Source organism: Phocoena sinus, chromosome 9 (assembly GCF_008692025.1).
Source record: "Phocoena sinus isolate mPhoSin1 chromosome 9, mPhoSin1.pri, whole genome shotgun sequence".
NCBI classification, from domain to species: domain Eukaryota; kingdom Metazoa; phylum Chordata; class Mammalia; order Artiodactyla; family Phocoenidae; genus Phocoena; species Phocoena sinus.
Genome location: NC_045771.1, coordinates 29,847,241 through 29,873,909, shown reverse-complemented (window position 1 = coordinate 29,873,909; position 26,669 = coordinate 29,847,241). Strand labels below are relative to the sequence as shown.

Below are 26,669 nucleotides of genomic sequence, written 5' to 3'. Positions count from 1 at the left end.
TCATTGTAAATTTTTGAAGCTAGATCCTATCACAGGAGAATTTTCATATAGGAATCTGACCAGTTAGGACTATAGAGGTAGAGACATGTATTTATTTAAGACCCTCTTCATTTATGTTTTTTCAGGATATGCCTTAACTTACATAGGTAACAGAAAAAATGATCATTCAATCAATGCTTTAATCTCCTAAGGAAGAGGTGAAAGAATCTAAACACAAAATGAATATAGTATCTTCATTCAATTTTAGAAAATAACTTTGTCTCACACTGAACAGAATAGAATTGTTCTCCAAAAGCATCTTTAATATAAATATAGGCCCTTGGATTCTCATCAAAAACAAAGTTTGTTTAAGGATATAGAAACTTTCTAGGTTAAATTGAAGACCAGAATTTTAGTGGAAATGCCTGGCTGTCTTTGGGAGGTTAAATCACAGCTTCTCCAATCTCACTTCCTATTATATTTAAACAGCTGTGACTATTTGCATGAGGCATAATCATATTAAATTATTTTTGCTTAAAGAATTTTGGAATTTTTAACAGGAAAGAAGTGACTTTCCTGGTCAGTGACTGGGCAGAATGATGCATAGATAGGGAGGCTACAAGGCAGACATCTGACCTGGCTGTATGCCTCATGAGAAACTGTTCGGTGCTAGTGAGCTCCAAACGGGATTCTCACCTTCACTACAAGACAGGAGGAGCCCAGCACCTGCCCAGGATGGTCAGCTGAGTGAGGGGTGCCAGGCCATTCATGGAACTGCCACTAGATCATGCTACAGACAGAATGTGCCCCCCCCCAAATTCATATGTTAAATCCTAACACTCACTGTGGTGGTATTTGGAGGTGGGGCCTTTGGGAGGTGATTAGGTCATGAGGGTGGAGCCCTCATGCGTAGGATTAGTGTCCCCAAATAGCTCCCTCCCTCCTGCTGCCATGTGAGGACATGCAAAAGGACAGCCGTCAGTGAACTAGGAGGTGGGTTCTCACCAGACACTAAATGTGTCAGCATCTTGACCTTGGACTTCACAGCCTCTAGATCTACAGAAATGACACAGCTTGTGTTTGCTGCACCACCTTCTCCCTCAGACACTGCTGCTGCTAAATCAGAACCTAATTGCCTGCAAGACAAGCAAGTCTTATCTCCAGTACAATTAGAATTGCGTGCGTTCCTTTTTGTAAAATTTAAAGAGTAGGTAATAGGAGGCAAAATTATCAAGCCTTCCTGGGTGGAATTAGAAACGAGATGTGTTAGGTCATTACTGGATAATCCGTAAGTAATTTTTAAAGTACAGTTCAAAATAAAATAGGTAAATACTTGAAGACATCTTAAAGGTCTCATGAGGCCTATAACAGCTAACAGGTTTTTAGACTGTGTAAACTCAGGTGGAAAAAAAAATTAAAACTTTCATGATAAACATCTCCACTTCATGCTTTTATTTAGCCCAACTGAATTCTCCTCTAAGACTGGTGCTGCAGGCAAGATCCTGGGGACCAACTCCTCCTTCTTCCAGTGGTAAAGGCACTTCAGGGTCTGAATGCATTGGAAACAATGAATAATTTTGGTGGTGTTAGCAGAGGAGATCAGTGGCTGGTTATAAGAAAACAGACTTACGAGCAGAACTGTCAAAATGGCACTGGGATTTGGCTCCCTGGGTGACAGCGCGCAGTGCAGCAGCAGTGACTTAGAACCAGGAACAGTGGGGAGCTTCCTCCCACAGAGTTACCTTTCAAAGGACAGCTGCAGCAGGTAACTGAAGAAAGTTCCCAGTGTGAGAGCAGCTCTGACCGTTGAAGATGAAACCCCTTGGGATGCAAAACCTGAACACACCAAAATATGGAAATTGGTGCCATCAGCCCAGAGCCAAGATGACCAGGTATTGGCAGGGACCTTGACTTGCTAGATGTATTAACTTTCTTCTGGTGGAAGATAAGCATATCTCCTCCAATATACTCCCAGGGCATAACCAGAAAGGACCTTGTTAAGAAAAATGGGTACCAAACAATGACATTTTCAGAGAATCGCTGATGCTCACTATCTAATATTAGCAGCATCCTCGAGAAGGCTAGAGAGATGTGGAAGGACTTAGCCATTTCCCAGGATGATATGTGAGATTCAGAGAAGCATGAGTCATATGTGTTCAAATTGTTGGGCACTTGAGGATTGCGAAACCTGTCAAATTTGAAGGGATTTGTATTTTGAAATTCCGGCCGGATACATGTTGGTTAAGCATGTGACAATGGAAAGCCGGTTGGAACTGAAAAGTGTCAGGTCTCTTGGCTTCTCTGTTCATTTTAAATCATGTAGGTTAAAAATAATTTCTCTGGGTATAAAAAGTAAGGTTAATCGACAGTGTAGAACTGGGTTATTCTGGGCATATCATCTAAGTATCCGAAGAGGAATTTAGACAAATTGAGGAGATGAGATGGTGCTGGGCGTGGAGAAGAAAAGGAAATCTGATCAAGAGAAAAAGAGCAGGAGATGTGTACTCTCCTTCACTCCCTCCCATATTTATTGTTTACCATCAAACCTCTCCCTGCAGGATTTATTTAAGCAGTAAACATTCATTGAGTTTCAACTATTTGCTCAGCACTTGGACAAGGTGTGTGTTAGAGTTGGGTTTATAATGGTGACGTGATCCTTGACCTCCTGGACCTCCTAGTTTAGTGGGAGAAAAAAGACCTGTAAGGGCTTCCCTGGTGGCGCAGTGGTTGAGAGTCCGCCTGCCGATGCAGGGGACACGGGTTCGTGCCCCGGTCCGGGAAGATCCCACATGCCACGGAGCGGCTGGGCCCGTGAGCCATGGCCGCTGAGCCTGCGCGTCCGGAGCCTGTGCTCCGCAGCCGGAGAGGCCACAACAGTGAGAGGCCCGCGTACCTCAAAAAAAAAAAAAAAAAAAAAAAGACCTGTAAGAAAACTAATTGTGCTCTGTTAGTTGCAAGCAGCATGGGAGGCATTGAAGAAGGAGGCTTTACTCTTACTGGACAGAGAGAAAATTGTCAAGAAGTTCTTCAAATAAGAACCAATGCCTTTTAAAAATAAATAAATAAATAAAGAACTGATGCCTGTTCTTTGTCACAGTAAATTAGTTCACCCAAACGATTTATGCAGACGAGAGTATTCTAGAACAAAAGTGTATACAAAGACATAGAGGAATGGAGGGATGTAGTACATTTCAGTAATAGAAAGTTTTTTGCTCCAGTTAGAGCATGAGGGGTATGCGGGTGAGCAGTGGAAGCTGGGGGCCAAGTCATGAAGAGCTGTGTGAATCATGCTAAGAAGCTGGAGCTTTTTCCTGCAGGTGATGGAGAGACAATGAAGGCTTTCATGCAAGAGAATGACATGATCAGACTCTAAGATATGTGAGGGTGAAAGGATAGCTTCAGGAAACAAAGACTAGGATCCAAGAGCAAGGGAAAGTATTTCCGGTGGTCCCACAGCTGGGAAAGCCAGCTCCAGGGTTGTTTTGTTTTTAATATGCATGCCTCACAATAATCAATTGTACATATATTTTCATAACTTTTTTAAAAACGAAGAATAAAGTAAATGTGAGAATGGGGGCTCTGACAAGAATACTTTGAAAATAACAAAGCATTCTTTAAAGAAGACTATAAAGGCTTTTACTGATGATATTTATTTGGGTAAAAAATTTTTATTAGGATATTGGGTCAGGGTCGTATGGTTTATTTGCAGCCTTTAAATTCTCATTTGATCGTTTAATAGGCTAAAATCAAGAGAAAAAATAGAAGACAGAAAAGAATTTGTGTTTCAAAAGGGCACAAGCTGGAGGAACAGTTAGTGAGCGCCTGAAATCTTGTTTTGAGAGTTTAGTGTACAAATGGGAGTAAATGTGCCAAAAGAATCTGTCCTTTCCTCAGTTTTCCCCTTTTCTATACACAAGCCCAGTCCTTTAATTCCCCCTAATTTTTTACACTAAAAGCCTTGGTTAAAGGGCTCCTTACTGAAAATAATGCTTCAGTGATATTTCACATTACAGAAATGTACGTATCTTTCTACAAGAAGTAGACAATGCTGTCAGAATTCTGTTCCCACTTTTTGGAAATACCCTAAACATAGATAATCTATGACATTGGTGAGGTTTTGTCCTGTTCAGCTTTCCAGAGGAATAAGATGCCCAAAATATAGCCTAAATATTGAATGCGTGTAGGCAAAGATAAGGGATCCATACAGGCAATTTACTGGAAATAGTTCTCTCTCTCTCTCCCTCAGCTTGTGAAAACCAAAAGAGATGCTGATTTCCAAACTTTCATTTAGGTTTTTATGCCCCCTAGTGGGCATTTGGTATTTCTGCAGTTGTAAAATAATGCTGGGATTTTCACAGCATTTCCTTTGTGCAGTGTGTTCAAACTGTTTATACTGACGAAGTGATATGTCCTTAAATATTCAAACTATACATTTTAAACATTACTTTGACTATTACACTTTCAATAATTTTATAAAAGGTCTGACAACCTTCAGGAAAATGCCTGTGAAGACAGAAACTATCGTAGAGTTCCCTGACCCACCTGAATTTTACTCATGAATTCCTTAAGAATCCATGGACTCCTGGCTAGGAACCTCTAATTATGGGAATAAGGGCTTACTCTAGCTGCCCCTTTCATTTAGTAGATGCTAAGATTATTAATGTTGTGAACAGTGGAAAAAGTAAAACCAAAAAATACACTTTAAAAAATTAGTTCATGGGCCTTTCCCTGGTGGCGCAGTGGTTGAGAGTCCCCCTGCCGATGCAGGGGACACGGGTTCGTGCCGCGGTCCGGGAGGATCCCACGTGCCGCAGAGCGGCTGAGCCCGTGAGCTATGGCCGCTGAGCCTGCGCGTCCGGAGCCTGTGCTCCGCAACGGGAGAGGCCACAACAGTGAGAGGCCCGCGTACCACAAAAAAAAAAATTAGCTCAAAATTTGGTTTAGATTTAAAGAAACAGGAGAAGACAGAGAATACTCTAAATAACTATATATGTTAGATAATCAAAAACAATGGTCAAATTTTCCACACAGCTAGGATAGTATAGTGACTGATCCTGCAGGAAGAGAGGTGGAAACAAACTCAAGGCAGCTTTTTAGGCAAACATTGATTTTACCGTGTCAAAGTAATACCAGGGCCCCTCTGGCAAACAAGTTCTGTACCATAAGCAGGTGTCATATAGCAACACTTTTAAAAAAGCTGTTTGCTATTTGCACACATTGCAGCTACTATAAAAATTATCCATCAAACTGTGATCCTTCTAGAATGCTAAGTTGATGGCAGAAAAATTCATGAATAACATAGCTACTGAGGCCCTAAGGGGTAGAATTATTAGTTGAGAAGTGATCCAGCTTCCACGTCAGAAGAAATTATTTCTCAGACTTCTCTGACTAGCAGTCAGGTCTAGGAGAAATATTCAAACGCAAAATCAGTAATTAAAATACACACACACACACACAAACACACAATCAGCTAATTGCTTTTACCAGGATGTTATTATACATATCACTTACTTTTATCTAATTATTTAATTAGATGCCTTAGTCCATTTGGACTGTTATAACAAAATTTCACAGATTAGGTAGTTTATAAGCAACAAAAATGTATTTCTCAGAGTCCTGGAGGCCGAGAAGTCCAAGGTTATGGCGCCAGCAGATGCTATGTGGTGGCAGGTGAGGCCCATTTCCTGGTTCACAGACGGCACTTCTCTGTGTGCCTTCACATGCCAGAAGAGGCTAGGGAGCTTTGTTGGGTCTCTTTTTACAAAAGCATGAAGCCCATTCACGAGCGCTCCACCCTCATGACCTAATCATCTCCCAAAGGCCACCCCCCGGACCCCACCGCCTCCTAACGTCATCACAGGGGGCATCAGGATTTCAACTTATGAATTGTGTATGGGATTGAGGGAGCATGTAAACATATCATAATCATAGCAGATACCTAGTCTTCAAATACTTCTACCCCCAAATCCTGATTTATGTTCCATACAAAGTTGTTGGTTTTTTTTTAATACTCATGTAGTAGCCGAAATATAGTATTTATTGAACTAGCACCTGCTGGATACAGCGTACAGGATGTCCTGGACTTCAGTGCAACTGCACAGAATCCATTCACTCTGTCCCTTGTACCTAGCAATTTAAGACTTTTTCATTGTAAAAAAGAAAAAGGGAGAGCAAGAGATTGAATTACAATAAGCATCGAGGTTTATTTTCAAATCAGCATTTCCTTCCTGTTATACGAAGATCTTTTATACCTTTATAATTATTCATAAAATTCCTGAGTTTTGTTTTCTTTCTTGGTATCCATGGGAAATAGTTTCACAGATGGAAAGTCATGCCTTAGCTGGGGAGGTTTGCCTTATATAACATTTCTGCTTTATCCAATGAGCCTACGTTTATACTCTTCAAATAAAAAGAGAAGAAAAAATAGAGCTGTATGAATAGGACTAAGAAGCTAGAAGTATTGTGTTCACACTGTGTTAAAGCAGTCAAGGGAATTGTTCTCCATTGGAGATCTAAATGTTTTTAGCCATATGATTTCTGGAGACATGCCAAAAATGGAAAATTTGAGTAGATATTAGTAAAATTTGGTTTACACCATATTATGCTTAAAAATTATTTAGATTTTCTATCCTATTTCAGTATTACTTGATAAATTGGGAAGATAGATAGTTAGATTGATAGATAGATGATATATTCATTCTATCTGATTGTCTGAAATAACCAGATTTACCACTTTTGGGCATTGAATGCATGCCAGAATTCAAGTACTTAGCATGAAACTTTTGGATAATATTAGAGATTAAAATCTTCTAGAATCAACAATTGAAACTCTTCTTGAGAAATTGGTCCTCCACTCAATATGATCTTTAACACATGGCAAAATATGTAATTTTAACCAAGTATTTTGGGGCAGTAAGTACACATTTAGAATTAACATTTTTATGTGAATGACACCTCCATATTGTACCTTTTAACTGATGAAAGGAGGAAAGGGAGCAATAAACATAAAGTTTGGCAGATGTTCAGGGTGAAAAAGGAGCAGAAAGAAACTGGAGTGACTCTATATGGTGAATGTGGGAGAAAGAAGGAAAAGTTAGAAGAAGCAGAGGAAAGTAGAAGTATGGGGAAAGCTTCCCTTCGATTAACAAAGCTCACGTCTACTCATTTTTCATAATGTAAAACTAATTGGTAGTTTTTCTTTTATATCATGCTATCCTCTCTACTGTTTTCTTCTAAATTTTAAGAATTCAAGATTTATCTTATTTGACTTTAGAGGCCCCTCATACTCTTTTAATCAATTTCATTTAAGTATAGAAAAAGATGTCTCTGTGGAAACAAAACCACATCTACGTAATTTTCTAGTGTAACTCTTTTTGGAAAATGGATTTTTGAAGACTTGAGGCATAATATTAAATTCTGAAGAAAACAAGAATAGAATATATAATACTGCTGGGCTTAGCATAAATTTAAGAATAAGGAGTTGGGAAAAGTGTGTTTTTATATGATAAATAAAAAATAAAATACCAACCGGCAAACGAGTTGCCTAGGATAAGAATAATCATTAAAAGATGGCAGTACTGTAGGCAATACGTAAACTTTAAAATGATCATTTGGCCACGATAAGTGTCACTTCGCATTATGAAGTTTTCTGTGCTATGCCTTTCCTCCACTGAATTTCAGAGATATGATTCCTGAGGTCTGTAAGGCTATTTTGCTTCTTGCTACGAGTTGGAGTTTGAATACTAGTTAAAAGATCCTTTGTTGAACAAAGGAAAGCACTTGGTTTGCCAGAGAGCTATTTCCCATCCCTAGCAGATTCTGTGCTCAGTTACAAGTTTGCAGGTAAAAATTACCCATTTCGATTCTCAAGGTCATTCCCAAGTGAGAAGAGAGACCAAACGGACAATGTAAGAACAGATACAAATCACACTGTGCATTTTCCATGATTCTCCAACAGAGTCAAATGAATGAAATGTGCTTCAACTATTACAAATATCAACAGCAGTTTAATCTTAATAAGGACAGGGGGCCAAGGAGAAGAGCAGAGAGGGTAGTAGATTCAGTACCAAGGAGTGTATGGAAGGGGGCAGCAGGTGCTCCTTTGCAATCAGCCAAGCCTTGGGCTGTCCTTGCATGAGTAATCACAGGGCAGCCTGGACTACCTTAATATCCTGCTGGTTCCGCTCCCTTGTACTTTCACCATCTCCCTCAGCTTTGGCTACCATCCTAATTTCCTGTAATGTGTGAAAGATCTGTCTTTCCACCCAAGAGTAGAAAGATGAGAGATATTCCCACCAACGAGCACTGTGCTCTCGCTGCCTCTTCCCACCGTAACCATTGCGGTACTGGTCAGTCATCTCAAGTGTTCACTTTCTTGATTGTGAAGGAAATTTGGATTACAAAACAAACATGACAAAGGTAAATAACAGATATAACTGTATTTGATGCAGATCAGCATGGCTATATGACATTAAACCACCCCTTTTGTATCTGTTATCTCTTTCCCCTTATGGATCCTTCTAGATGGGAATTTGCTGCCTTTCAGCAAGCTGGTTTATATCCTTACTTTCTCCCCTTTTGTTACAACACGAACGAGATGTTTCATTTTACCCATTTCCGCCCCACCCCGAGTAATGAGTTCAGTTTCTGCTTTATTCAAATTATAATCTCTGTTTATATTCAAAAAGGATTTACAGTGATTATTTTTCTAGTTGAATTCCAGGCACCTCATCAAAAATTGCTTTCTCAGGGAAACTTGCTTTATCAGTTGGCCCAGAATCCCTTTGACTGAATCCCTCAGAATCTATTTTCTCCCTTCTTCTTTTAGGCGTGGCCTTTCTAAGGGCATGACTACCCCCCTCCCTATCACCACCATCACCTGCCATCTGAGTTTACCAATCTCTCTTCTTAAAGTCTTACTGAACTTTGGGTTCGGTTTAGCCCTTAATTTTTTCTAATAATCACAAGTATGCTGACCTTGCCCACTGGATGACATAGTGAGCCTAAAATACAAAAAAGTAGTTAATAAATAGTAATTTTAAAAAATCTCTTAGAAAGAGGCAGGAAAAACTATATGGTGGATTCATTTAGCTGTTTTAATTTATTTTAAAAGGTTTACTTTAATTATCGATACATGGACTTCATGCTTACCTTCTCTGGCTCTAACAAATAGTTGAGTTTTATTTACTTTCCTTTTTGAGAGACACTTTCTAGATCCTAACTGTTAAACATTAAAATCAAATCTCCTTTTTGAAAAGCTGTTTTTAAGTATGCATGTACATATGGGGAGTATGTGTGTTATAGATTTCTTCAGAGCTCACGCATAGTCAGTGCAAAAGGAAAGAAGATATTTATAAATTATCGCCGGGCACTCATGAACTGTGGTGAACATGGTAATTGGCTCATGTGCACAGCGTTGTATAAAAAGTTGATCTTCCACTGGCCTATCCTTATGGTAAGAAGGACCTCGAGCCTTTTACGCTCACCTTGTAATTTCCTTTGGTTTTGACTGTTTCCTCACTAACATAATCTTCAGATTATGATTTAGCTTCCCCGATGGACTATGGAAAGAGACCCTGTTTCATATGGATGCAGCATTCCAGTTCTTGGGTTGTTTTTTTTCTTTTACTGTATATTAATACTGTCGTTCTGATGCCAGAACCGTGTGGGAATTTTAGTTACAGTGAATTAGCTCAACTGCTGATCAAACACTGACAAGAATGAGTCACTGAGCCTTCAAAGCAGAGGACTAGAGCCTGGAACGGGGTCACAGAATGAAGTGCTAGTCAGTACAACCTGCTGTCACTCCCAGCAGCCTTTCCTGGGCCAATTCTTCTGCAACTTCCATCTCCATATTGACATATAAATGTGTTCCCACAAAAAACAATGTTAATTAGAATGATCGTTTCCTAGATCACCCTTCAAGATACAGTGTATCCCCAGGTACTGTCAAACTCCCTAAGTCTGGATTCCAATATCTGTGCCCTGTTTCTAAGGACTAAACTCTCAGTGCGCTGAGCACCCTGGAGCCCTAAAGCAAGCAGGGAGTAGCTGGAGCTCCAGAGGTGCAGCTGGGCAACTTCTGCAATACTATGATCAGAAGATCTCCTTCTTGAAACTAATAGAATGTTATAAGTCACTTATATCTCAATTAAAAATGCATATATCAAATCGATATGTTGTCCACCTGAAACTAATATAATGTTATATGTCACTTATATTTCAATAAAAAAAGACCTCCTCCTTGACCCCCTCTCCAGGAACGAACTCTTAGAAGAACTCTATATCAATAAGGTAGAGAAAATATATTCAGTTAACTAATATTTATTAAGAACTTGCTTTGTGCTAGTGAGATACAAAATAGAACAGCTCCAGCTTTATCAAGGTTATATTCTCATGTCAGCAGGGCATGTGGGGAGCTAAAGAAAAAACACATGAACAAATTAGGAAGTTTCATGTGTTAATAAGTACCGTGAAGATAGTCAAATGGGAAGGTGTTATAGAGAAAGACTGGGGGAAAAGAATACCACTAAGGGGAAGATGGCCAGAAAATACCTTCTGGAATGGAGACAATGAAGTTTCATCCTGAATAATGATGATCTAGGGGCTGCACATGTGATAGAAATTCAGATGGCCAATGTGGCCAGAGGATGGGGAGCCTGGTGGAAGATGGCGTGAAATATAGCCAGAGACTAAAGGATGTAAGCCGGTGGAGACAAGAGTGAGGAGTTTGGATTTATTTTAGTTTCAGGTTTATTAGAAAGTTTAAGCAAAGTAGCAAGAGCCCAACCTCCATGTTAAAAACTATAACTCTGGCTGTTATATTGGTATGAATTCTAACGAGGTAAATGTAGAAACAAAAGTTCAAGTAGAAGCAATATCCATGGCTCTGGGAAGCGATGATGATGGCTTAGATTATTGTAAAATGGAGGTTGAGGAAAGAAACCCGGATGGAATATAGTTTGGTTTGGTCAGAGGCAGCAAGATTGGCTGAGAAATGAGATGCAGGGACGAAAGATGGGTGGCTCTTTCTGTGTTGATATATGAGCAACTGGGTGGTTTGTGGTTCTGTTTAATTAGAGGTGGTAGACGATGAGAGGAACAGATTTGAGGGGGCTGGAGGGAGCTAGGGAAATAAGAGTTCCTTTTTGGCTAATTTAAGTCTTAATTGGTTCTTTTTTTTTTTTTTTTTTTTTTTTTGGGGTGTTCTTAATATCTAGCGGTAGGAATAATCAGAGCAGAACCCACTGTCTGATTTTCAAGATAGACATCAGGGTGTCGATGTAAATTAGTGTATCGGCAGCATGTAGATAGTTCTAAGCTATGGGACTGGATAAAATCACATAGGAAGAGGTTTATATGGAGAAGATAAGAGGCTGAGACCTAAATTACTCCAAAATTTAGAAATCAGATAAGGGAAAGGAGCCAGAAAAGAAGATGGAGAAGAAGCAACCAATGAGGCAGAAGGCCACTAAGGAAGTTTGCTAACGTTGAAGCCAACAGAAGTATTTTAAGGAGAGAGAAAAACAAATCAAATACAAATAAGAGATTGAGTAAGATCGTCATGGCGAAATGGCCATTGGATTTCACAAGTGAAGGTTAATGGGACCTTGGAAAGTTCACTTTTTGAAGATATTATATCTGATGACAGGAATGTGATGTACCACTTTTTCTATTTAAATTTCATAACCAGTCCAATGTTGAAAAAAATTAAGTGGAAAAGAGTGTTATCTAGACTATGACATTCAGCGTGGAAATGTTGACTATAAGTAAAATGTAAAGAAAAGTGCCGATGTGATATAAAGGACAAATTAAACAGTTCTCATTACATCATCTGGCTTAAAATATTTTCCAATCAAAGCAATTTGTAAATGTTAGAGTCAATTTCTGCAAAGTTGAAAGGTAATTTTTATACTCAGATATTCATAATGTCTAGTTTATTGAAGTCTCAAGCCATGTATATTTTAGCCATGAAAAAATTGGTCCAAAAAATCATTTGAGTTAAAGCTGAAAACTATTTGTAGCAGACAGAAATAACTTTCTATGACTTAATATGTTTTTTCTCTAACCCAAGGTATGGTGACATGGTACCAAAAAACCATAGCAGGGAAGATTTTCGGATCCATCTGTTCGCTGAGCGGGGTCTTGGTCATTGCTCTGCCTGTCCCAGTGATTGTATCCAACTTCAGTCGAATCTACCACCAAAATCAACGAGCAGACAAACGGAGAGCACAAAAGGTTGTATTCAGTTCTGTGCAACCATGATTTAGTGTCTCCCATTTGTATAGTAAGCTTTAAAATCCCCTACTGGCTGTTCAGTGTTTCTGGATTTGGTCGATAGCTGCATCAGTCAGCACAAGCTAAAATTATACTATAGTAAAAAAAGAACCTTAATATCTTAGTGGCTTAAAGCAACAAGGAGTATTTCTTCATGCTACAGATTGGTCTGGTGATAGAAACTCCATCTCGACAGTGTGCGTCTGCAATCATTCAGGCAGGGTGTGAAAGGACTTGGTGAATCACACACTGACTCCTAAAACCTCCTCCTGGAAGTGGGCCAAATCACTTCCATCTCTACTGCCTTAACCAAAGTCCGTCACATAGCCGTGTGTAACTTCAAAAGAGGCAGGGAAAGACAATCTTCCTGTGCAACCAGAGACAAAAGGAAAGAAATATTTGGTGAACAGCGCTAATGACAGTAGTAAACCAAAGATAGATTCTTGGCAATTTTATGAGAATCAGATTTCTCGATCTGATTCATCTAGTCTCTGTCCGTCAGGGATCAAGCCGCTTCCAGTAGACAGGGGCTATTAAAGGCACCGAAATAGGTCCTCGGATATCCACATAGTTGACACAGGAAGTAGGAGAAATTTGATCATTAGTAGCTGAGTTTTATTTTTGGCCCAGCAGTTTACTGTTTCTCTGAACTTCACATCAATGGACTGATCTCAGAGTAAACAGGTTGCATACTCCTTTGTGAAAGCAGGAAAACAATACCTACATCACAATAAGATTAAGATTATATGTAAATGTATATAAGCATGTTCATAGTATTAACAAGATTTAACATTTACTGGTGGCTTCCTATGTGCCAGGTATTGGTTTGATGGTTTTTTTTTTAAATAATTTATACAGTCTTCTCAACAAGTCTAGAAGTTAGTTACCATTATTATTCCTATTTCGTAGATGAGAATTCTAAACTACCCAGGATTTGAGAAATTCTAAGGTTGCATACCTAAAAAATTGGAGAACTCTCACTCAGTCCAAGGGATCTGGCTTCCAGGTTCATACACTTGAACACTAAGATAGATGCCTCTCAGAAAAACTGGCTACAAGAGGGAGGGGATATGGGGATATATGTACATGTATAGCTGATTCACTTTGTTATACAGCAGAAACTAACACACCATTGTAAAGCAATGATACTCCAATAAAGATGTTAAAAAAAAGAAAAACTGACTAAATGTTAGCACACTTCCCCTCCCCATTCTTTGTCAAAATAATCACCTTGAGAGTCAGGGCCCTTGTTACTTAAAAATAATTATGGAAATCTCTTTTACAGTTTCCTTAAGGCTATGGTGCTAGATTTCCAGGATTCTTCGTGGATACTGTATCATGTCCTTTAAGAATAGATTTATTTTTTTAATATCAAAAAAAGCATTCATAACCATGACTAAAGTGGATGTACAGTATTGGCTATAACTCTAAAATATCATGAGAGATTTTGGTGCAGTTCATAACTGGCTTTGTAGGTAGTTCTAGAACAGGATTTTAAACATGCTTTCGAACAATGTTGATCTCTTTAGTAAAGCAAAAAGTATACTTTATACTTCATACAGTATAAAATATAAAACCTCGTAAAGTAACTCTTTGGGAAGTTCAGGTTAACCAACGTGGTCACACAGCATGTTGTCCAGAGAATTTGTTGACATCCATTGTCAGAGGTCTGCTTCCTTTAGCAAAGAATCACTCTTTTAGCCTTGTAGTTTCTTGCTTTATGGAATTCCCCCATTTTTGGACAAGTATCAAGCCTTTAACTAATTATTATAGAGAATAGTAATAAATAAAACTGATAATCCAATAAACAAGACACCCTCTGGGTAGTTGTAGTCTCAGGCAGGGCACACTTTCACAAGCAGAGATGGAGGAATTTTGGCCACAGTTGGCATCCATCAGGGCTTGTCATGTACCACAGCTGTGGCTCTGCCCACACACTACAGTCTCTCTACTGGGTACACACAAGTGCATCGTTTAAAAATAACAGAAATCCTACAAAAAGCATAGCTCTCCAGCATCCATCCATCTCCAGTCTAGAAACAACTTCTTTAATATAGCCACCTATCATTCATTTTCTCAATGCCAAAAAAAAAAAGAGCTACCTGCATGAAAACTGTTCGAAGTACAAATCTGATTTTCAAATAAACCAGTCTTCAAAATATCTGTTCTTTTTTTAAATTTGTCATCTGAACAAGCAAATCAATATAGAAAAATCTTAGAATGTTTTAGAAGCTTTTTTATCTAAATAAATTTAGAATGTAAAAATAAATAAATATGATATCTTAAAGTACACTAAATTGAAAAGCATGATTTATGAATTTTTTATCTTAAAGTATCTCCTGTATTCTAAGTTTCTGCCATAATGCAATGAATTTTAATATTGTGACTACTAGTATATAGAAAGTCAAATATAATAACCTAATGTGATATGTCCAGTAAATAGTCCTGTGACCAAAAACTGAACATAGTCATCTAAGAAAGAAAGGTGGATATGGAAATAAATAGTTACTTACCAAGGGATATTTTCTATTTTTCCTTCCCAAGAAATTTTTTAAAAAAACAATAAACATTCGTTAGGCTAAGATAGTTTCGATTTATCTGGAACTGGGTGATTTGACAAATATCAGAGTTGTGCAAAAATAACCAGCTAATTCAGTCAAGCAAGATGTCCGTTCAGTAAAAGTGTCAGTCAAGCTGAATAATAAATATTACAAAATGCTTTTTTAGACCAGAATTGTTTATGTTTAGTCCCATTGACAGCACCAAGCTCAAGCAAAACCTTATACACAATTAAAATAAGACAGTCTTGCATATCTGCATTTGTTCTTTTCAATTAAAAATAGCAAGTGTTCAGTATCTGAAGAAAAAATCCTCTTCTACACATGCACGCACGCACACACACACACACACACACACACACACACCAGAATATAATGGCAGAATATGGAGACATTTGGTCTCTTTTCTTACTCTCTTCAAATTTCTGATCTTATCCCAGGTCCTGCATCCTCAATGTAATTTCCCCTTGACAGACCAACTCATAGGCATTTCTCTCTTCCCCCCAAATCTTACGTCACTTGCTATCTCTATTCTCTATTTGGCAATTCTGTTTGACTTATTTTGACTTTTATCTTTTTATGAGTATTATCTTCTTAGCCAAAGCTTAATGTATCTTGAGAGCATTACCATGTCTCGCATTTTAGTGCCTTATACTTAGTTCCATTTTTTAATCTACTATTTCTGGTATTCTGGTTGAAGGCCAGCATTCAGCAGACATTTGGCATGGTGTGCCACAAGACCAAGTAAACCAATTAAGTCATATAGTACTGTAGTAAAATGAAAGAAAAGTCGTGAATGAAACTGAGATGGGAGGTTCTTTTTCTAACACAGTACATGACTTAGCTAAATAGCTATTCTGTCTCTAAACAACTGTTTCTTTTTCCCTAACTTAGAACTACTTCTGTGGTAGTTGTTGCCATAATATGTAGGTTTTCCATTATGGAAAATATGTCATTTTCCTTTGTTGGACAGTATTTTTGGGTAATGTACATGTTTCATTTATCAAAGAAAGTAATATTTCCTAATACTGAGGCTAAATGCTTGGAGAATGACATAGGTGAGACTAGTAACTATGATATAGGCAATATAATTACATGCAGTGGTTACAAAAAAAAAGAAAGAAAGAGGAGGGGAAGGTTGAGGGAGGAAGGGAACCAAAAAAGGCAAATATATATTTGCTGGAACATTGAATGTTCCAGGAGCCCAGTGAGACTTTAGGACTGAAGTTTCAACAATACCCCTTTCTGGAAACCAAATGTATATTTATATTACTTATTTCTGAATTATTACGTCAATTCTAAGTCATTTCCAAATGTGCTTGTCACTTCCCGTTGTTTTATTGAGTCTGTTCTGAAATCCTGGCTGCACCATACAGCTTGAAGTTAAGCATTTTCTACCTTCCAACTTCATTCTCTAGTACTGTCTCAGTATTTTGAGTCATCTAAACACTATCGTGCCAACCAAGAGTGAAATTTGTCTATTTTTCCCATCACTTATAAATATGATCTATGTACAGTTTTCTTTTAACCTGGAATCAGCACACACGAAGAAGAAATTCTTCTTCTTCGAAGGAGAATTCTTCTTCTTCGAAGAAGGGATGGGGTTGAAGCCAGATGATATCTTAATGCTATTCTGAGAGCTTCCAACATCTCGGTGCTACTGTCAAATGCTGTGGGTGTGGGTAAAGGGGCACCTTGGTACAACTGTGGAGGGAAGTTTGGTAAAACCTATCAAACAAAACAAACACACACACCCTTTGATCCAGGAATAATGCTGCTTCTAGAAATTCGTCTTGCAGATCGGCTCATGGTGTTCCAAGCAGGCAACATTTCTTGTAGTAGCAAAAAGTGCCTTAAAACTTAATTGTGGTTGGCCTGCTAGCTAAATGATGCTTCTCATTCCTACAGTGGCATATTACACAACCGTAAATAAAATGAGGTGGCTTTATGTAGATATGGGAGGAGTCCCAGTTGCACTAAATGAAAACAGCTGAGTCCAGAAGAGTGTGTAGCATATTCTCCCGAGTAAAAATGTATGCGTATATACATAGGAATATATATTTGCTTTTTTATGTCTAGAATATTTCTGGTAAGATTCTTTAGAAATATTGCCAGTGGTTGACCCTGAAGAACAGGAGTAGGTAAGTCCAGAGAGACTTACTTGTTTTTCACGTACTATTGTGGTATCAAAATTTTTGTCATATGTATATATTCATTCTCCATTTAAAAAATCTAGATAATAAAAATTGTTTTATTAAAAAGAGGATTCCAGGGCTAGAGACTGAGATAGTCTTCCTCAGGGTTGTTTAGAAAGGGAAAAGACAGAGTCATTACAAGTAAGTTCTTACCCAAGCCACTCCAGTTTCTTCCTTACGTACACTCGTTATATGTGTCACACGAACAGAATGGTCACCAAAATAGTGCTTCCCAGGAAATGAAAACCAGACTCATACCATGACAGTCTGGGGCAGATATACAACAGCAGTTTTAAAGTAGAACAGAATATCAGAAGTCCAACCAGTAGACAAAGTGGATAAATTTAGGGTAGTGGTAATTTTTTTTTTTTTTAGAGAGCCCATGTTGTACAGCGTCTACACTGGCCAATTTAACAAAAGAATTGCAAAAACAGAATTTGATATTTGAGGATGCAGATACAACTGAATAGTTTTCTTTAAAGGAAGGACTGAAGGAAGGGAGAGAGGAAGGAAGGAAGGAGAGCAGGAGGGAGGCAGGTAAGAAGTAGAGAGGGGAGGGGAGGGGAGGGGTAGGGAAGAGAGGAGGAAAGAAAAAAAAAGAAAGGCAGTAGGTTCCTGGAACTTAGTTACTAAATTTAAAAGAACATTAGTTTAAATGAAAACAACTTGGCTGTTGGTTTGCTGGGTCTTCATTTCATTAAGTTACTCAGATTGGGATAAGTGAAAATATAAGCCGTGCTGCTATTTTTCTCTTGATACAATTGACAGAAACAACACTGAAATAACGTGATCTTACTGTAAAGACTTAATTACAATTCTTAAACGTATAACCCAACTCCAGAGTAGTTCATCAATCTCACTGATAAACGTTAACTAAAATAAAGCACTTCAATGGTGAAAGTTTACTATTCAGTAGTTATATGTGAGAAGCTGGCATGCTTTTAAAATATGTGCGCCGACAGTAGGATTATATAAGAATGCACTCAGTGTTTTAAGAAATCCAGTCATAGATCTTAATAGGACATTGCTTCTTCTTCTCTTACAGAAAGCCAGACTGGCCAGGATCCGGGCAGCTAAAAGCGGAAGTGCAAATGCTTACATGCAGAGCAAACGGAATGGCTTACTCAGTAACCAACTGCAGGTACGAGTCAAACATTTCGTTTCCTTTAATGTTCAAATTATTGGTGCAATATTGATTTAGTTCTACTTAACCATATAATTTTATTGTGGGTAGTTGCGAAAATGGCTATGAAACAACAAAGGTGTCATCTTTTAATAACCTCACCCTGTACCATCTTTTCTCTTTTTTTTTTAAGAGGAAAGAAATGTGTCTTTACTAGAACTATCCACGAAAATTGTTTTCTAACAATGGCATCCCAGGCGGAATACAATGACTGTGTATGTTTAGTATACAGATTATGGTTTATAATACCATATTTGCACAAAAACAAACCAGGACTCCTTGGATAAATAGCCAATTCCATGCCTGTCGCCCTGGACCTTACTGGCTGAGGCTAGAAGCTGGGGCTGCGAAATATTGCCAGTGAATCATGATTCCCATTCATGTTGGGCAATATTTCTGCACTATCTCACAGAAACTTGGGAAAAGTCAAAAATTCTCAACGACTCAGATACCTAGGTTGTTTTTTTTTTTTAATTTCAAAATTACGTATGCTCCTTAAAGTTCATTTGAGTGGCGATGCGGCGGCGGGAGAGTTGACATCTGTCTTGTTTTACTTCTTACTGAAGAGGGAACACCATTCTGTGTTATAAAGTTCACATGGTATGAAATATAATTTGAGAAACTTTACTTTTACCTCAAAACTCTCTTTTAATTTTTAGGATTCCAGTCATCTTTACTTACGTAATAGCTTTTGTGTACGTAAGCATGAAGGTGGTTTCGGGATTATCTAAGTACTAGATTAAATATTATTATCCCAGGCTTTCAAAGGTAGCTGGGAGATGAATGAGTAAAAGACAATTAAAGTTTCAACTCATGGAGGCAAGTCTAAAAGGCCAGACCGCCTAATTTGATGAAAACGTAAAATGCTGATTATCAAACTCAAAGCAACTCTACATTTGATCCATTTTAGTTAAAAAATTTTTTTAAATGCTGCCGTTTAATCTCAGGAAATAGGCCAGATCTCTCTGTGGAAATATGTGGCTGAGGTTCTCATTGTTTGCAAATAAAATAGAAAACCCTTCTGTCTTCTCCCTGTTAACAGTCCTCTGAGGATGAGCAAGGCTTTGTTAGCAAGTCCGGCTCCAGCTTTGAAACCCAGCACCACCACCTGCTCCACTGCCTGGAAAAAAACCACGGTAAGGAAAAGGCAGGACTGGCTGCCCCTGCAACTCAGACAGTAGTCCCACTGGTTTTTGTGAATATTTAATGCATCCAAGCACAATTTCGCCATCTGCATTACTGCAAAATATACTAAAAACCAAAAAAAATCCACAGTAATTGAAATTACTTTGAAAGACTGTAGTGACATTTCAACTTAGAAAGTATTTTAGAGACTTATTAAAATGTTTTTATCCTTAGTGGTAATCTTAACCCTAGGCTAAAATATCAGTTTAATGCAGATGGAAAGCTGTCTTCCAATAGCTGACTGCAAGTCCTATAGAATATCTTCTCCTGATTCTTAAAATACTGTTTAAACAGAAATAAAAATAATGAAGTTTAAGTGTTCCTGACATCTGGATAAAGGGAATAGCAATAGTAATAACAAAATAGAGAATAACTGAATATAAGCATTTCTTTCATTCACAGGTATAATAAACAGAGATTGATAATAAAAACTATCTGTTCTCATAAGAAAATGACGCACTTAATTACTGGCATACCCCTTGGGGCTGAGGATTCAGTCTGCATTTCTCCACTTGTAAGCTCCCAGTTGGACCGCCTCTTTAACAAAGGCATCTGTTTTCTAGCTAGCTTGTCAAAAGGGATCACAGTCTGTGACCACAGAGCAGAATAAAACTTTCACCGTATTTGATCAAGTCTGCTTGTTCACTCACCAGAGGCACATATTTGTATTCTCAGTTCTGACATACTGTCCATCCACTTATTCATATACTTATATAGTCTTTCAACCAACATGTATTACTTGCCTATTACGTGCCAGACAGTGAGCCAGACCCAAGATACACCATGAAGTCAGGTATGGCCTCTGCCCCGCCTTGAGCCTGCGGGTTTGGGACAAAACATGGATGTTACTGGAGAAGGACAACTAGCAGGGGAAGCAAAAATGGGCCCCAGTGGACTGAGGGCAAAGAGGGTGGAGCCAGAGGGTACCAGGTCAGGCAAAGCTTCCTGGTGGAACTTGAGTTAAGAACCACAAGACCATTATGAGTTAGTTAGGCAAAGAAATGAAGGGGCTAAAAGTTGATGTAAGCACCTGAGGAAGACTGGAACTTGGCCTAAGAGGAAGTAAAAGAACTTGAGGGTGGTCAGAGGAAAGAGGGTACCATGGCACAAGTAGAGGAGGAGAGGAAGGCAGTGGCCAGATAACCTTGTGTTTTGGAGGCACGTAAAGAAGTTTGATCTTTATCTCGTAATAAATGGAAAATTATTTGAGGGCTTTGAACAGATTATATTAGTATCTTAAATAAAGATCTATACTTTATTAGGATAACTCTTTGAAAGTTAAATGATAACAATAATCAAATGTATGTATCCCTATCTTTTCTTTCTATTTCCATTTTTTGACTATTTTACCTTTTAGGGCTTTTTAATCAAAATTATTCAATACTAATTAATATAGTTTAATTGAGCTACCTACAAAAATATACGTTAACCAGCCACAGAATGACTTCTTCCCTTTCAATCCTGATGAGATAAATTAGAATGTCACGCCTTATGACTTGTATTATGTATGTGAAGTGTGCATTGTAACAGATTGTGACTCCTTTGTGAGCTGTATTTTTTTCTATAAAATTTAACATTTAACATGAAATTCTGTCTCAGCTGATCATATTATCCTCTGGACTCTAAACAGAATGTTAAATTTCATTTACTTCAAAATGCTTGTCTCAGCAAAGAAATGGCAAAATGAGTCACTAAAACAATATTTTTCCTATTAGCCAGTAAATTCCTTCAGTTGTTTTACTAATATTTTAGGATGAGAGATGATTAAGTGAAATTGGCATGACAAAGCCTTCTATTATAAGACTATTCCCACCCACACAAAGAAAAAAAATAGTAATTGAAGATACTCTTAGTAGTTCAGACCAAAAATGTTTTCCCTTATGTTTCTGAGGTAAAAGTATGACATAGGCAATTTAGGAAGCAATTCTTTATTAAATATTTTAAAAGCAGATTTTACACTGTGTTTCACTAAGGTGTGGTATGTGAGACGATGTCCATCACCGTTGGCTTCTGGGTTAGAGGAACATAGACAGAGATCATGGGTCCAGCCAGTGATGTATCACAAAGATAAGAATGGAGACCTCGAAAGTTCAGTGGCTAACCCCTTCTGGGTCAAATATAAAGTGATGCATTCTGATAAATTTATTTTACTTATTGAATAAGTCTTATTTTACTTACTTAATAAGTCATATTTTTCTATATACTGGGAATTTTAGAGGAGCATCTAAAGGAATGGGAATTGTCTTAGTTATCTCATTTTCTAATTAAAAAATATTTCAATCCCATGTGAAAATATTTGCTAATATATAACAGACAATCTAACTTGGAACATTCTATTGAAATAGTCTCTTTCTCATAACTTCAGTCTGTCAATTTGTTTAAAAATAAAGTACATGTGAATTTACACATTCCCCACGGGTATTATCTATATTCATTTTTGAGGGTTTCTAATATTTAGTTGATCACTTCCAGATTTTATATTTAACTTAATAAATGATATTTCAAGGTAAAGTTAGTCTATAAACGGATACTAAATCAGTCTGTGTATATCAGTCTCAGGGTCTAACTAGAGAGAGATTATTTTCACACAAAGGCCAACAAGAAGCTTTGAGATTCTAATTATCATGAAAATGATATTTTTTTACCCATAAGATAGTGTAAATGTACGTGGGCATATTTCATTTCTAAAAAGAAAACTATTCACATCTTTTTTTCAGAGGTAAAATGTGATAATACTGTAAGTCAACCGTACTTCAGGAAAAACAATAGATACATTTTTTTAAGTTAAAATGTGTTCCTCTGCTCTCTTCACATTTCTTACCACTATGGAACAGAATCACGAGTTTGTGGATGAACAAGTCTTTGAAGAAAGCTGCATGCAAGTCGCAACAGTTAATCGTCCTTCAAGTCACAGTCCCTCTGTCTCTTCACAACAAGGCATCACCAGCACTTGCTGTTCAAGACGACACAAAAAAACTTTCCGCATTCCAAACGCCAACATATCAGGAAGCCACCGAGGCAGTGTGCAAGAACTCAGCACGATTCAGATTAGATGTGTGGAGAGAACCCCGCTATCTAACAGGTACCTGAGATTAATCTGTGTGCCTTAACACACCTGTGCTGCTTCTCAGAGCACATCTCCACCTACTGTCATGTTGCCACCGCTGTGGCAATTAAACCCTAGTTCCTCGGGTCTAGAATGAGACAAAACTGGTCTGAAACAAGTAGGAAAATTAATCTACTGTAATATTCACTAAGAGTCAAAGGTGTAGCTGGATCAGTACTAAAAGAATAGAAAGAAGATAAGAAGGTCAGGCACACACAAATGTATTCTTACCTCTTCAACCTCACAACTTTTTCTTGAGCAGATACCTCTACACTCAGGAGTCCCCTAAGTCAACACACATGGCCTGAAATGATAGTCAACACAAGCAAAAGAGACAAATTAAGTTGACATTGATATGATTGAAAGGTATTCAACAGCACCCAAAAATATTCAACATAGTTAATGTCACAGTGAAAAATAAAACTATGCCCAAAGGAATCTTTTGAATCAGTATGCAGTTTTGATCATAAAGGTATTTGGGGCCTCAACAAACACAAAACTCAATCCAATATCAAAAAAAGATAAGCAAAATGCTGAAATTGTTTACCTCTGGTGAGTTTGTGGACAGTTTAAGTGAAATTTTTCTATTGGTATTTTCCCTTTGCTTCTGTTTACGTGCTACTTCTTTTGACCAAAATCATACATGTGTAATAGTAAGTATCAATAGTACATTTCAACTAGATAAATCATTATAAAGATCAATTTCTGTCCAAAGAATTTTCCTTTGTTCTTCAAATTAAAAAGCTTATCTTTTCAGATTAACAGTCTGTTAATTCAGTGCTACTTCTTTGTTGGCATCCAACAGTCTTTGTGGAAAAAAATCAGATGTCTCTGGGATTAAATGGAATATTATTATTCCATTATTATTTCATTGCTCCAATATTAAATGTTGGAGCAATGAAAGATTTCTGTCTCTAAGATATTCTACCTGTATCTTGTTTTACATTTATTCCAAAACAAAGTAGAAAATGAAGAAGTGTTTATAAAGAAAATCTTAGGACAAGCATTTTAATTAAGTTTTCTATGGGAAAAAAAGTAGTTTAAAGCTCCTATGTCTACCCTCCTTACTCCTACCCTCTTTCCCCCTCCCTACACAGAGTATATAACTCATGCAAGAATACCACTTGGGAAAATGTTTAAGTATTAGTAATGACTAACTTGAGTTCTTAATATTTGGCTGTCACTAAGTTGAGAGCCTTAAGGGCCTCATATATCCCAAAGAGACAAGGTAGTAAAGAGATTCTGTGGGCAAAAGAATTGAGGTTTATCCACAGGGTATGTCCCTTTCATGATGGTATCTCAAACCTCTCAGAGGTCCTGTCTTAAAGAAAACTATTTTACTTTGCTCAACTTAGGCTTTCCAAAACTCACCTGCTCTGCATTTTTGTAGAAAACACTTTGAGAAACACCGATTGAACCAGATTCAGCTGGCTTTTAGACATTTGTTCGATGTTAATGCCCTAACGTTCACGTTAATTTATCTTAAGGTTTGGTGTTTCATTTTTTTTAATCTTGGTGATTGTTCTTAGCCATTTAAAATGTTACTTATAAACATGAAAACATGTATTCCTCCGTTATTGGAAAGAAAATTTTAAGTAAACGACTCACTTTCTTAAATCTATGTTTTCCTCACCAGCCGATCCAGTTTAAATGCCAAAATGGAAGAGTGTGTTAAACTAAACTGTGAACAACCTTATGTGACTACAGCAATAATAAGCATCCCAACACCTCCAGTAACCACCCCCGAAGGAGATGACAGGCCAGAGTCTCCTGAGTACTCAGGAGGCAACATTGTCAGAGTGTCTGCTCTGTAAGACAGTCGGAATCAGGTCCAAGAGAATTTGAGCCCTGGCTGTGGAAAGAATCCCAATGTGGAAGAAAGAAGAAACAATAAACGTTTCGCAGATGAAAACGACAAAGCAAGGAGGTTGGTAGTGAAACAAAGACAAAGTTTCCAAACTTGAAGATGGAAATAAAACCACCAAATGGCATGTCTAGATGGAGTCTAACCTGTCAAACTGAGAAATAGTCTGTGGCCCTTTGACTTTGTGAATGAGCACAATGAAATGCCACCTATTGATGCTTCTTATGACCAGAACTCTTTTTTAATAAAATAAATAAAATAAATCTTTGAACATAATGTTCCAGTTGAATGCAAAACAAAAAAAATACGGAAAACATTTTGATAAAAATTTTTCCTGTTAAAACCATGAACATTGGCTATGATGAAGATTATTATTACACATTAAAAAAAAGAAACCTCATACAACACGTTTGTATTGACTGAAGGAAACCATCATAATGCATGCTAGAATTCTTTGGAGCCGTGATCTCAGTTTCCTTACGTTGTCTTCAGAATCGGCATGATAAACTATAATTGTAGAAAGAGGGAATTTCTGTGTACTTACAACAAGCTGACTGTTCATGTTCCATGGTGGGCTGTGCAAATAAACTCCTTTTAGAACTGCAGTATTTCTCATGGGGATGCTCACTAGTAAATCTAAAGTGTTCAGCTAGTTCAGTATTAATTATTGTTTTACCTTGCACCTAGATACTGTTACAACTGCAATAATTCATTGTACACCTGTTGTATCAGGAATCAGGATTTTCTGTTGTTGTATTTCCAGATCTTCTTAGATACAGTAAGAGCCACATTCCATAGAAAAACTTCTCGTGTCGCCAGGTTTTAGATAACTTTTTAATCCAAAACCCTTGTGCCGTAAATGTTTTTCTGTAATATTCTTTGGTCCACTGTATTCCTGTGACAGTGCATTATTTGTTCCTGTATTTCTATAGCACCTTTCTATTGGATTTATCATCATCAGCTGGACTAATGTTTTGTAGTTCAAAGGACTTTCCTACTTTTGTATTCTCCAACAAGTTATCTTATAAGTAGATTATCATCATCGTCAATCCCCTTGTCAAAAATCAGGAAAAAAAGGAGTTGACATCTATGAATTATCTCTAACCTTTTTGCTGTTATGGAAAAGCCCAGATACCGGATATATCATTGTATGTTTCATGAAAAGAATTGGCTGGGATTAACATCACAGGATCAGTGATCCCAGAATCTCGCTTGATGTATTATTTATTTTGCTTTAGATCTCGAATCCATTTTGAGAATAACTAGCGTGAATTGAAATGCAGAGATAAACTGGAGTGCTTTATGCAGCAATATTTGTTGAAAGCCTGCTTTCTACGCCACTGGGGAAGACAGCACAGATTTGTCTCAGAAAGGTTCCTGCATATTGCAAGGAGCAATTTTCTCCTCTAAATCAGGAGGACAGGAGTTTGATGATGCAAAATTGAGCTCTATGTACATTTAACTGAAAAGTCTTGATACCTTTTCACCTTTAAAATACATCAGCAGACACGTCTGCACGTGACAGTGTAAAAAAGTTTTATGTCCAGTGAAAAGTTTTGTTCATTCCAAACCACCACTGTAAGGAATAAGTTTAGCTTCAATACATGGAAAGAGTTAATAATTATCCGTCTACTATAGAGATTTTTAAAATGCTTATCATAATTTATCATAAGGAGGAAATAATCCAACCATTTTCAAGTAAAGCCAGAAATTCTTGCTTCCCCTTTCTAGACTAGCTTCCAGAACAATGCTGAGCACCCAGTAGATTTATAAACACTTGCTGAGTGAAAGTCAGATAAACTCTACTATCTCACGGGAAGAACTAGCTTTATTCCTAGTATGTCTTTTAAAAGTTACTAATCTCCTGAAGCGTGAATATTAATAATTATATTAACACCTGCCTCATGTCACTTTATGCTTCTAGAGCAAATATAGAGTGAAACCTTCTTTGATGGCATTTGTTGAAAACTTTTTTTAAAAAGTAGGCTAAAGAAAAACTCAATCAGGAATACTTAGGTCTTTTGATTCCCAAGGAAAAGTTCTATTTTCATGTTCTTAATATTACATTTAAAAATGCAGTTAGATTATTTCTGTTGCAATTCTGCCTCCTTTTCAACTTATCATTTATCCAAAACTATTAATTCTTTAGACTTTCAGAAAAGAAAAAATTTTTTTGGTGTTTTAGGTGATTTAAAAATATACTGTGTTTGGTGGTGAATGACTATTGAGGACTGTGTTAAGTGCATCTGTATTGTAAGTGAAATGTAATTATTTCTGTGTGCCATATGGAGTAACCAAGGTCATTGTTTTTGACAATTTTGTT

The 26,669-nt window shown here is 37.4% G+C and overlaps 1 protein-coding gene across 1 annotated transcript in view; it reads left to right on the top strand.

Moving 5' to 3' along the window:
- The window catches only part of KCND2 (potassium voltage-gated channel subfamily D member 2), a 459,099-nt gene extending 434,777 nt beyond the window's left edge, over positions 1-24,322 (top strand). The window contains 6 exon segments of the mRNA XM_032642997.1: positions 12,053-12,071; positions 12,073-12,216; positions 18,054-18,149; positions 19,234-19,368; positions 22,211-22,458; positions 24,119-24,322. Coding sequence (XP_032498888.1) covers positions 12,053-12,071; positions 12,073-12,216; positions 18,054-18,149; positions 19,234-19,368; positions 22,211-22,458; positions 24,119-24,296 — 820 coding nt within the window. The 3' untranslated portion in view covers positions 24,297-24,322.
- The last annotated feature ends 2,347 nt before the right edge of the window (positions 24,323-26,669 follow it).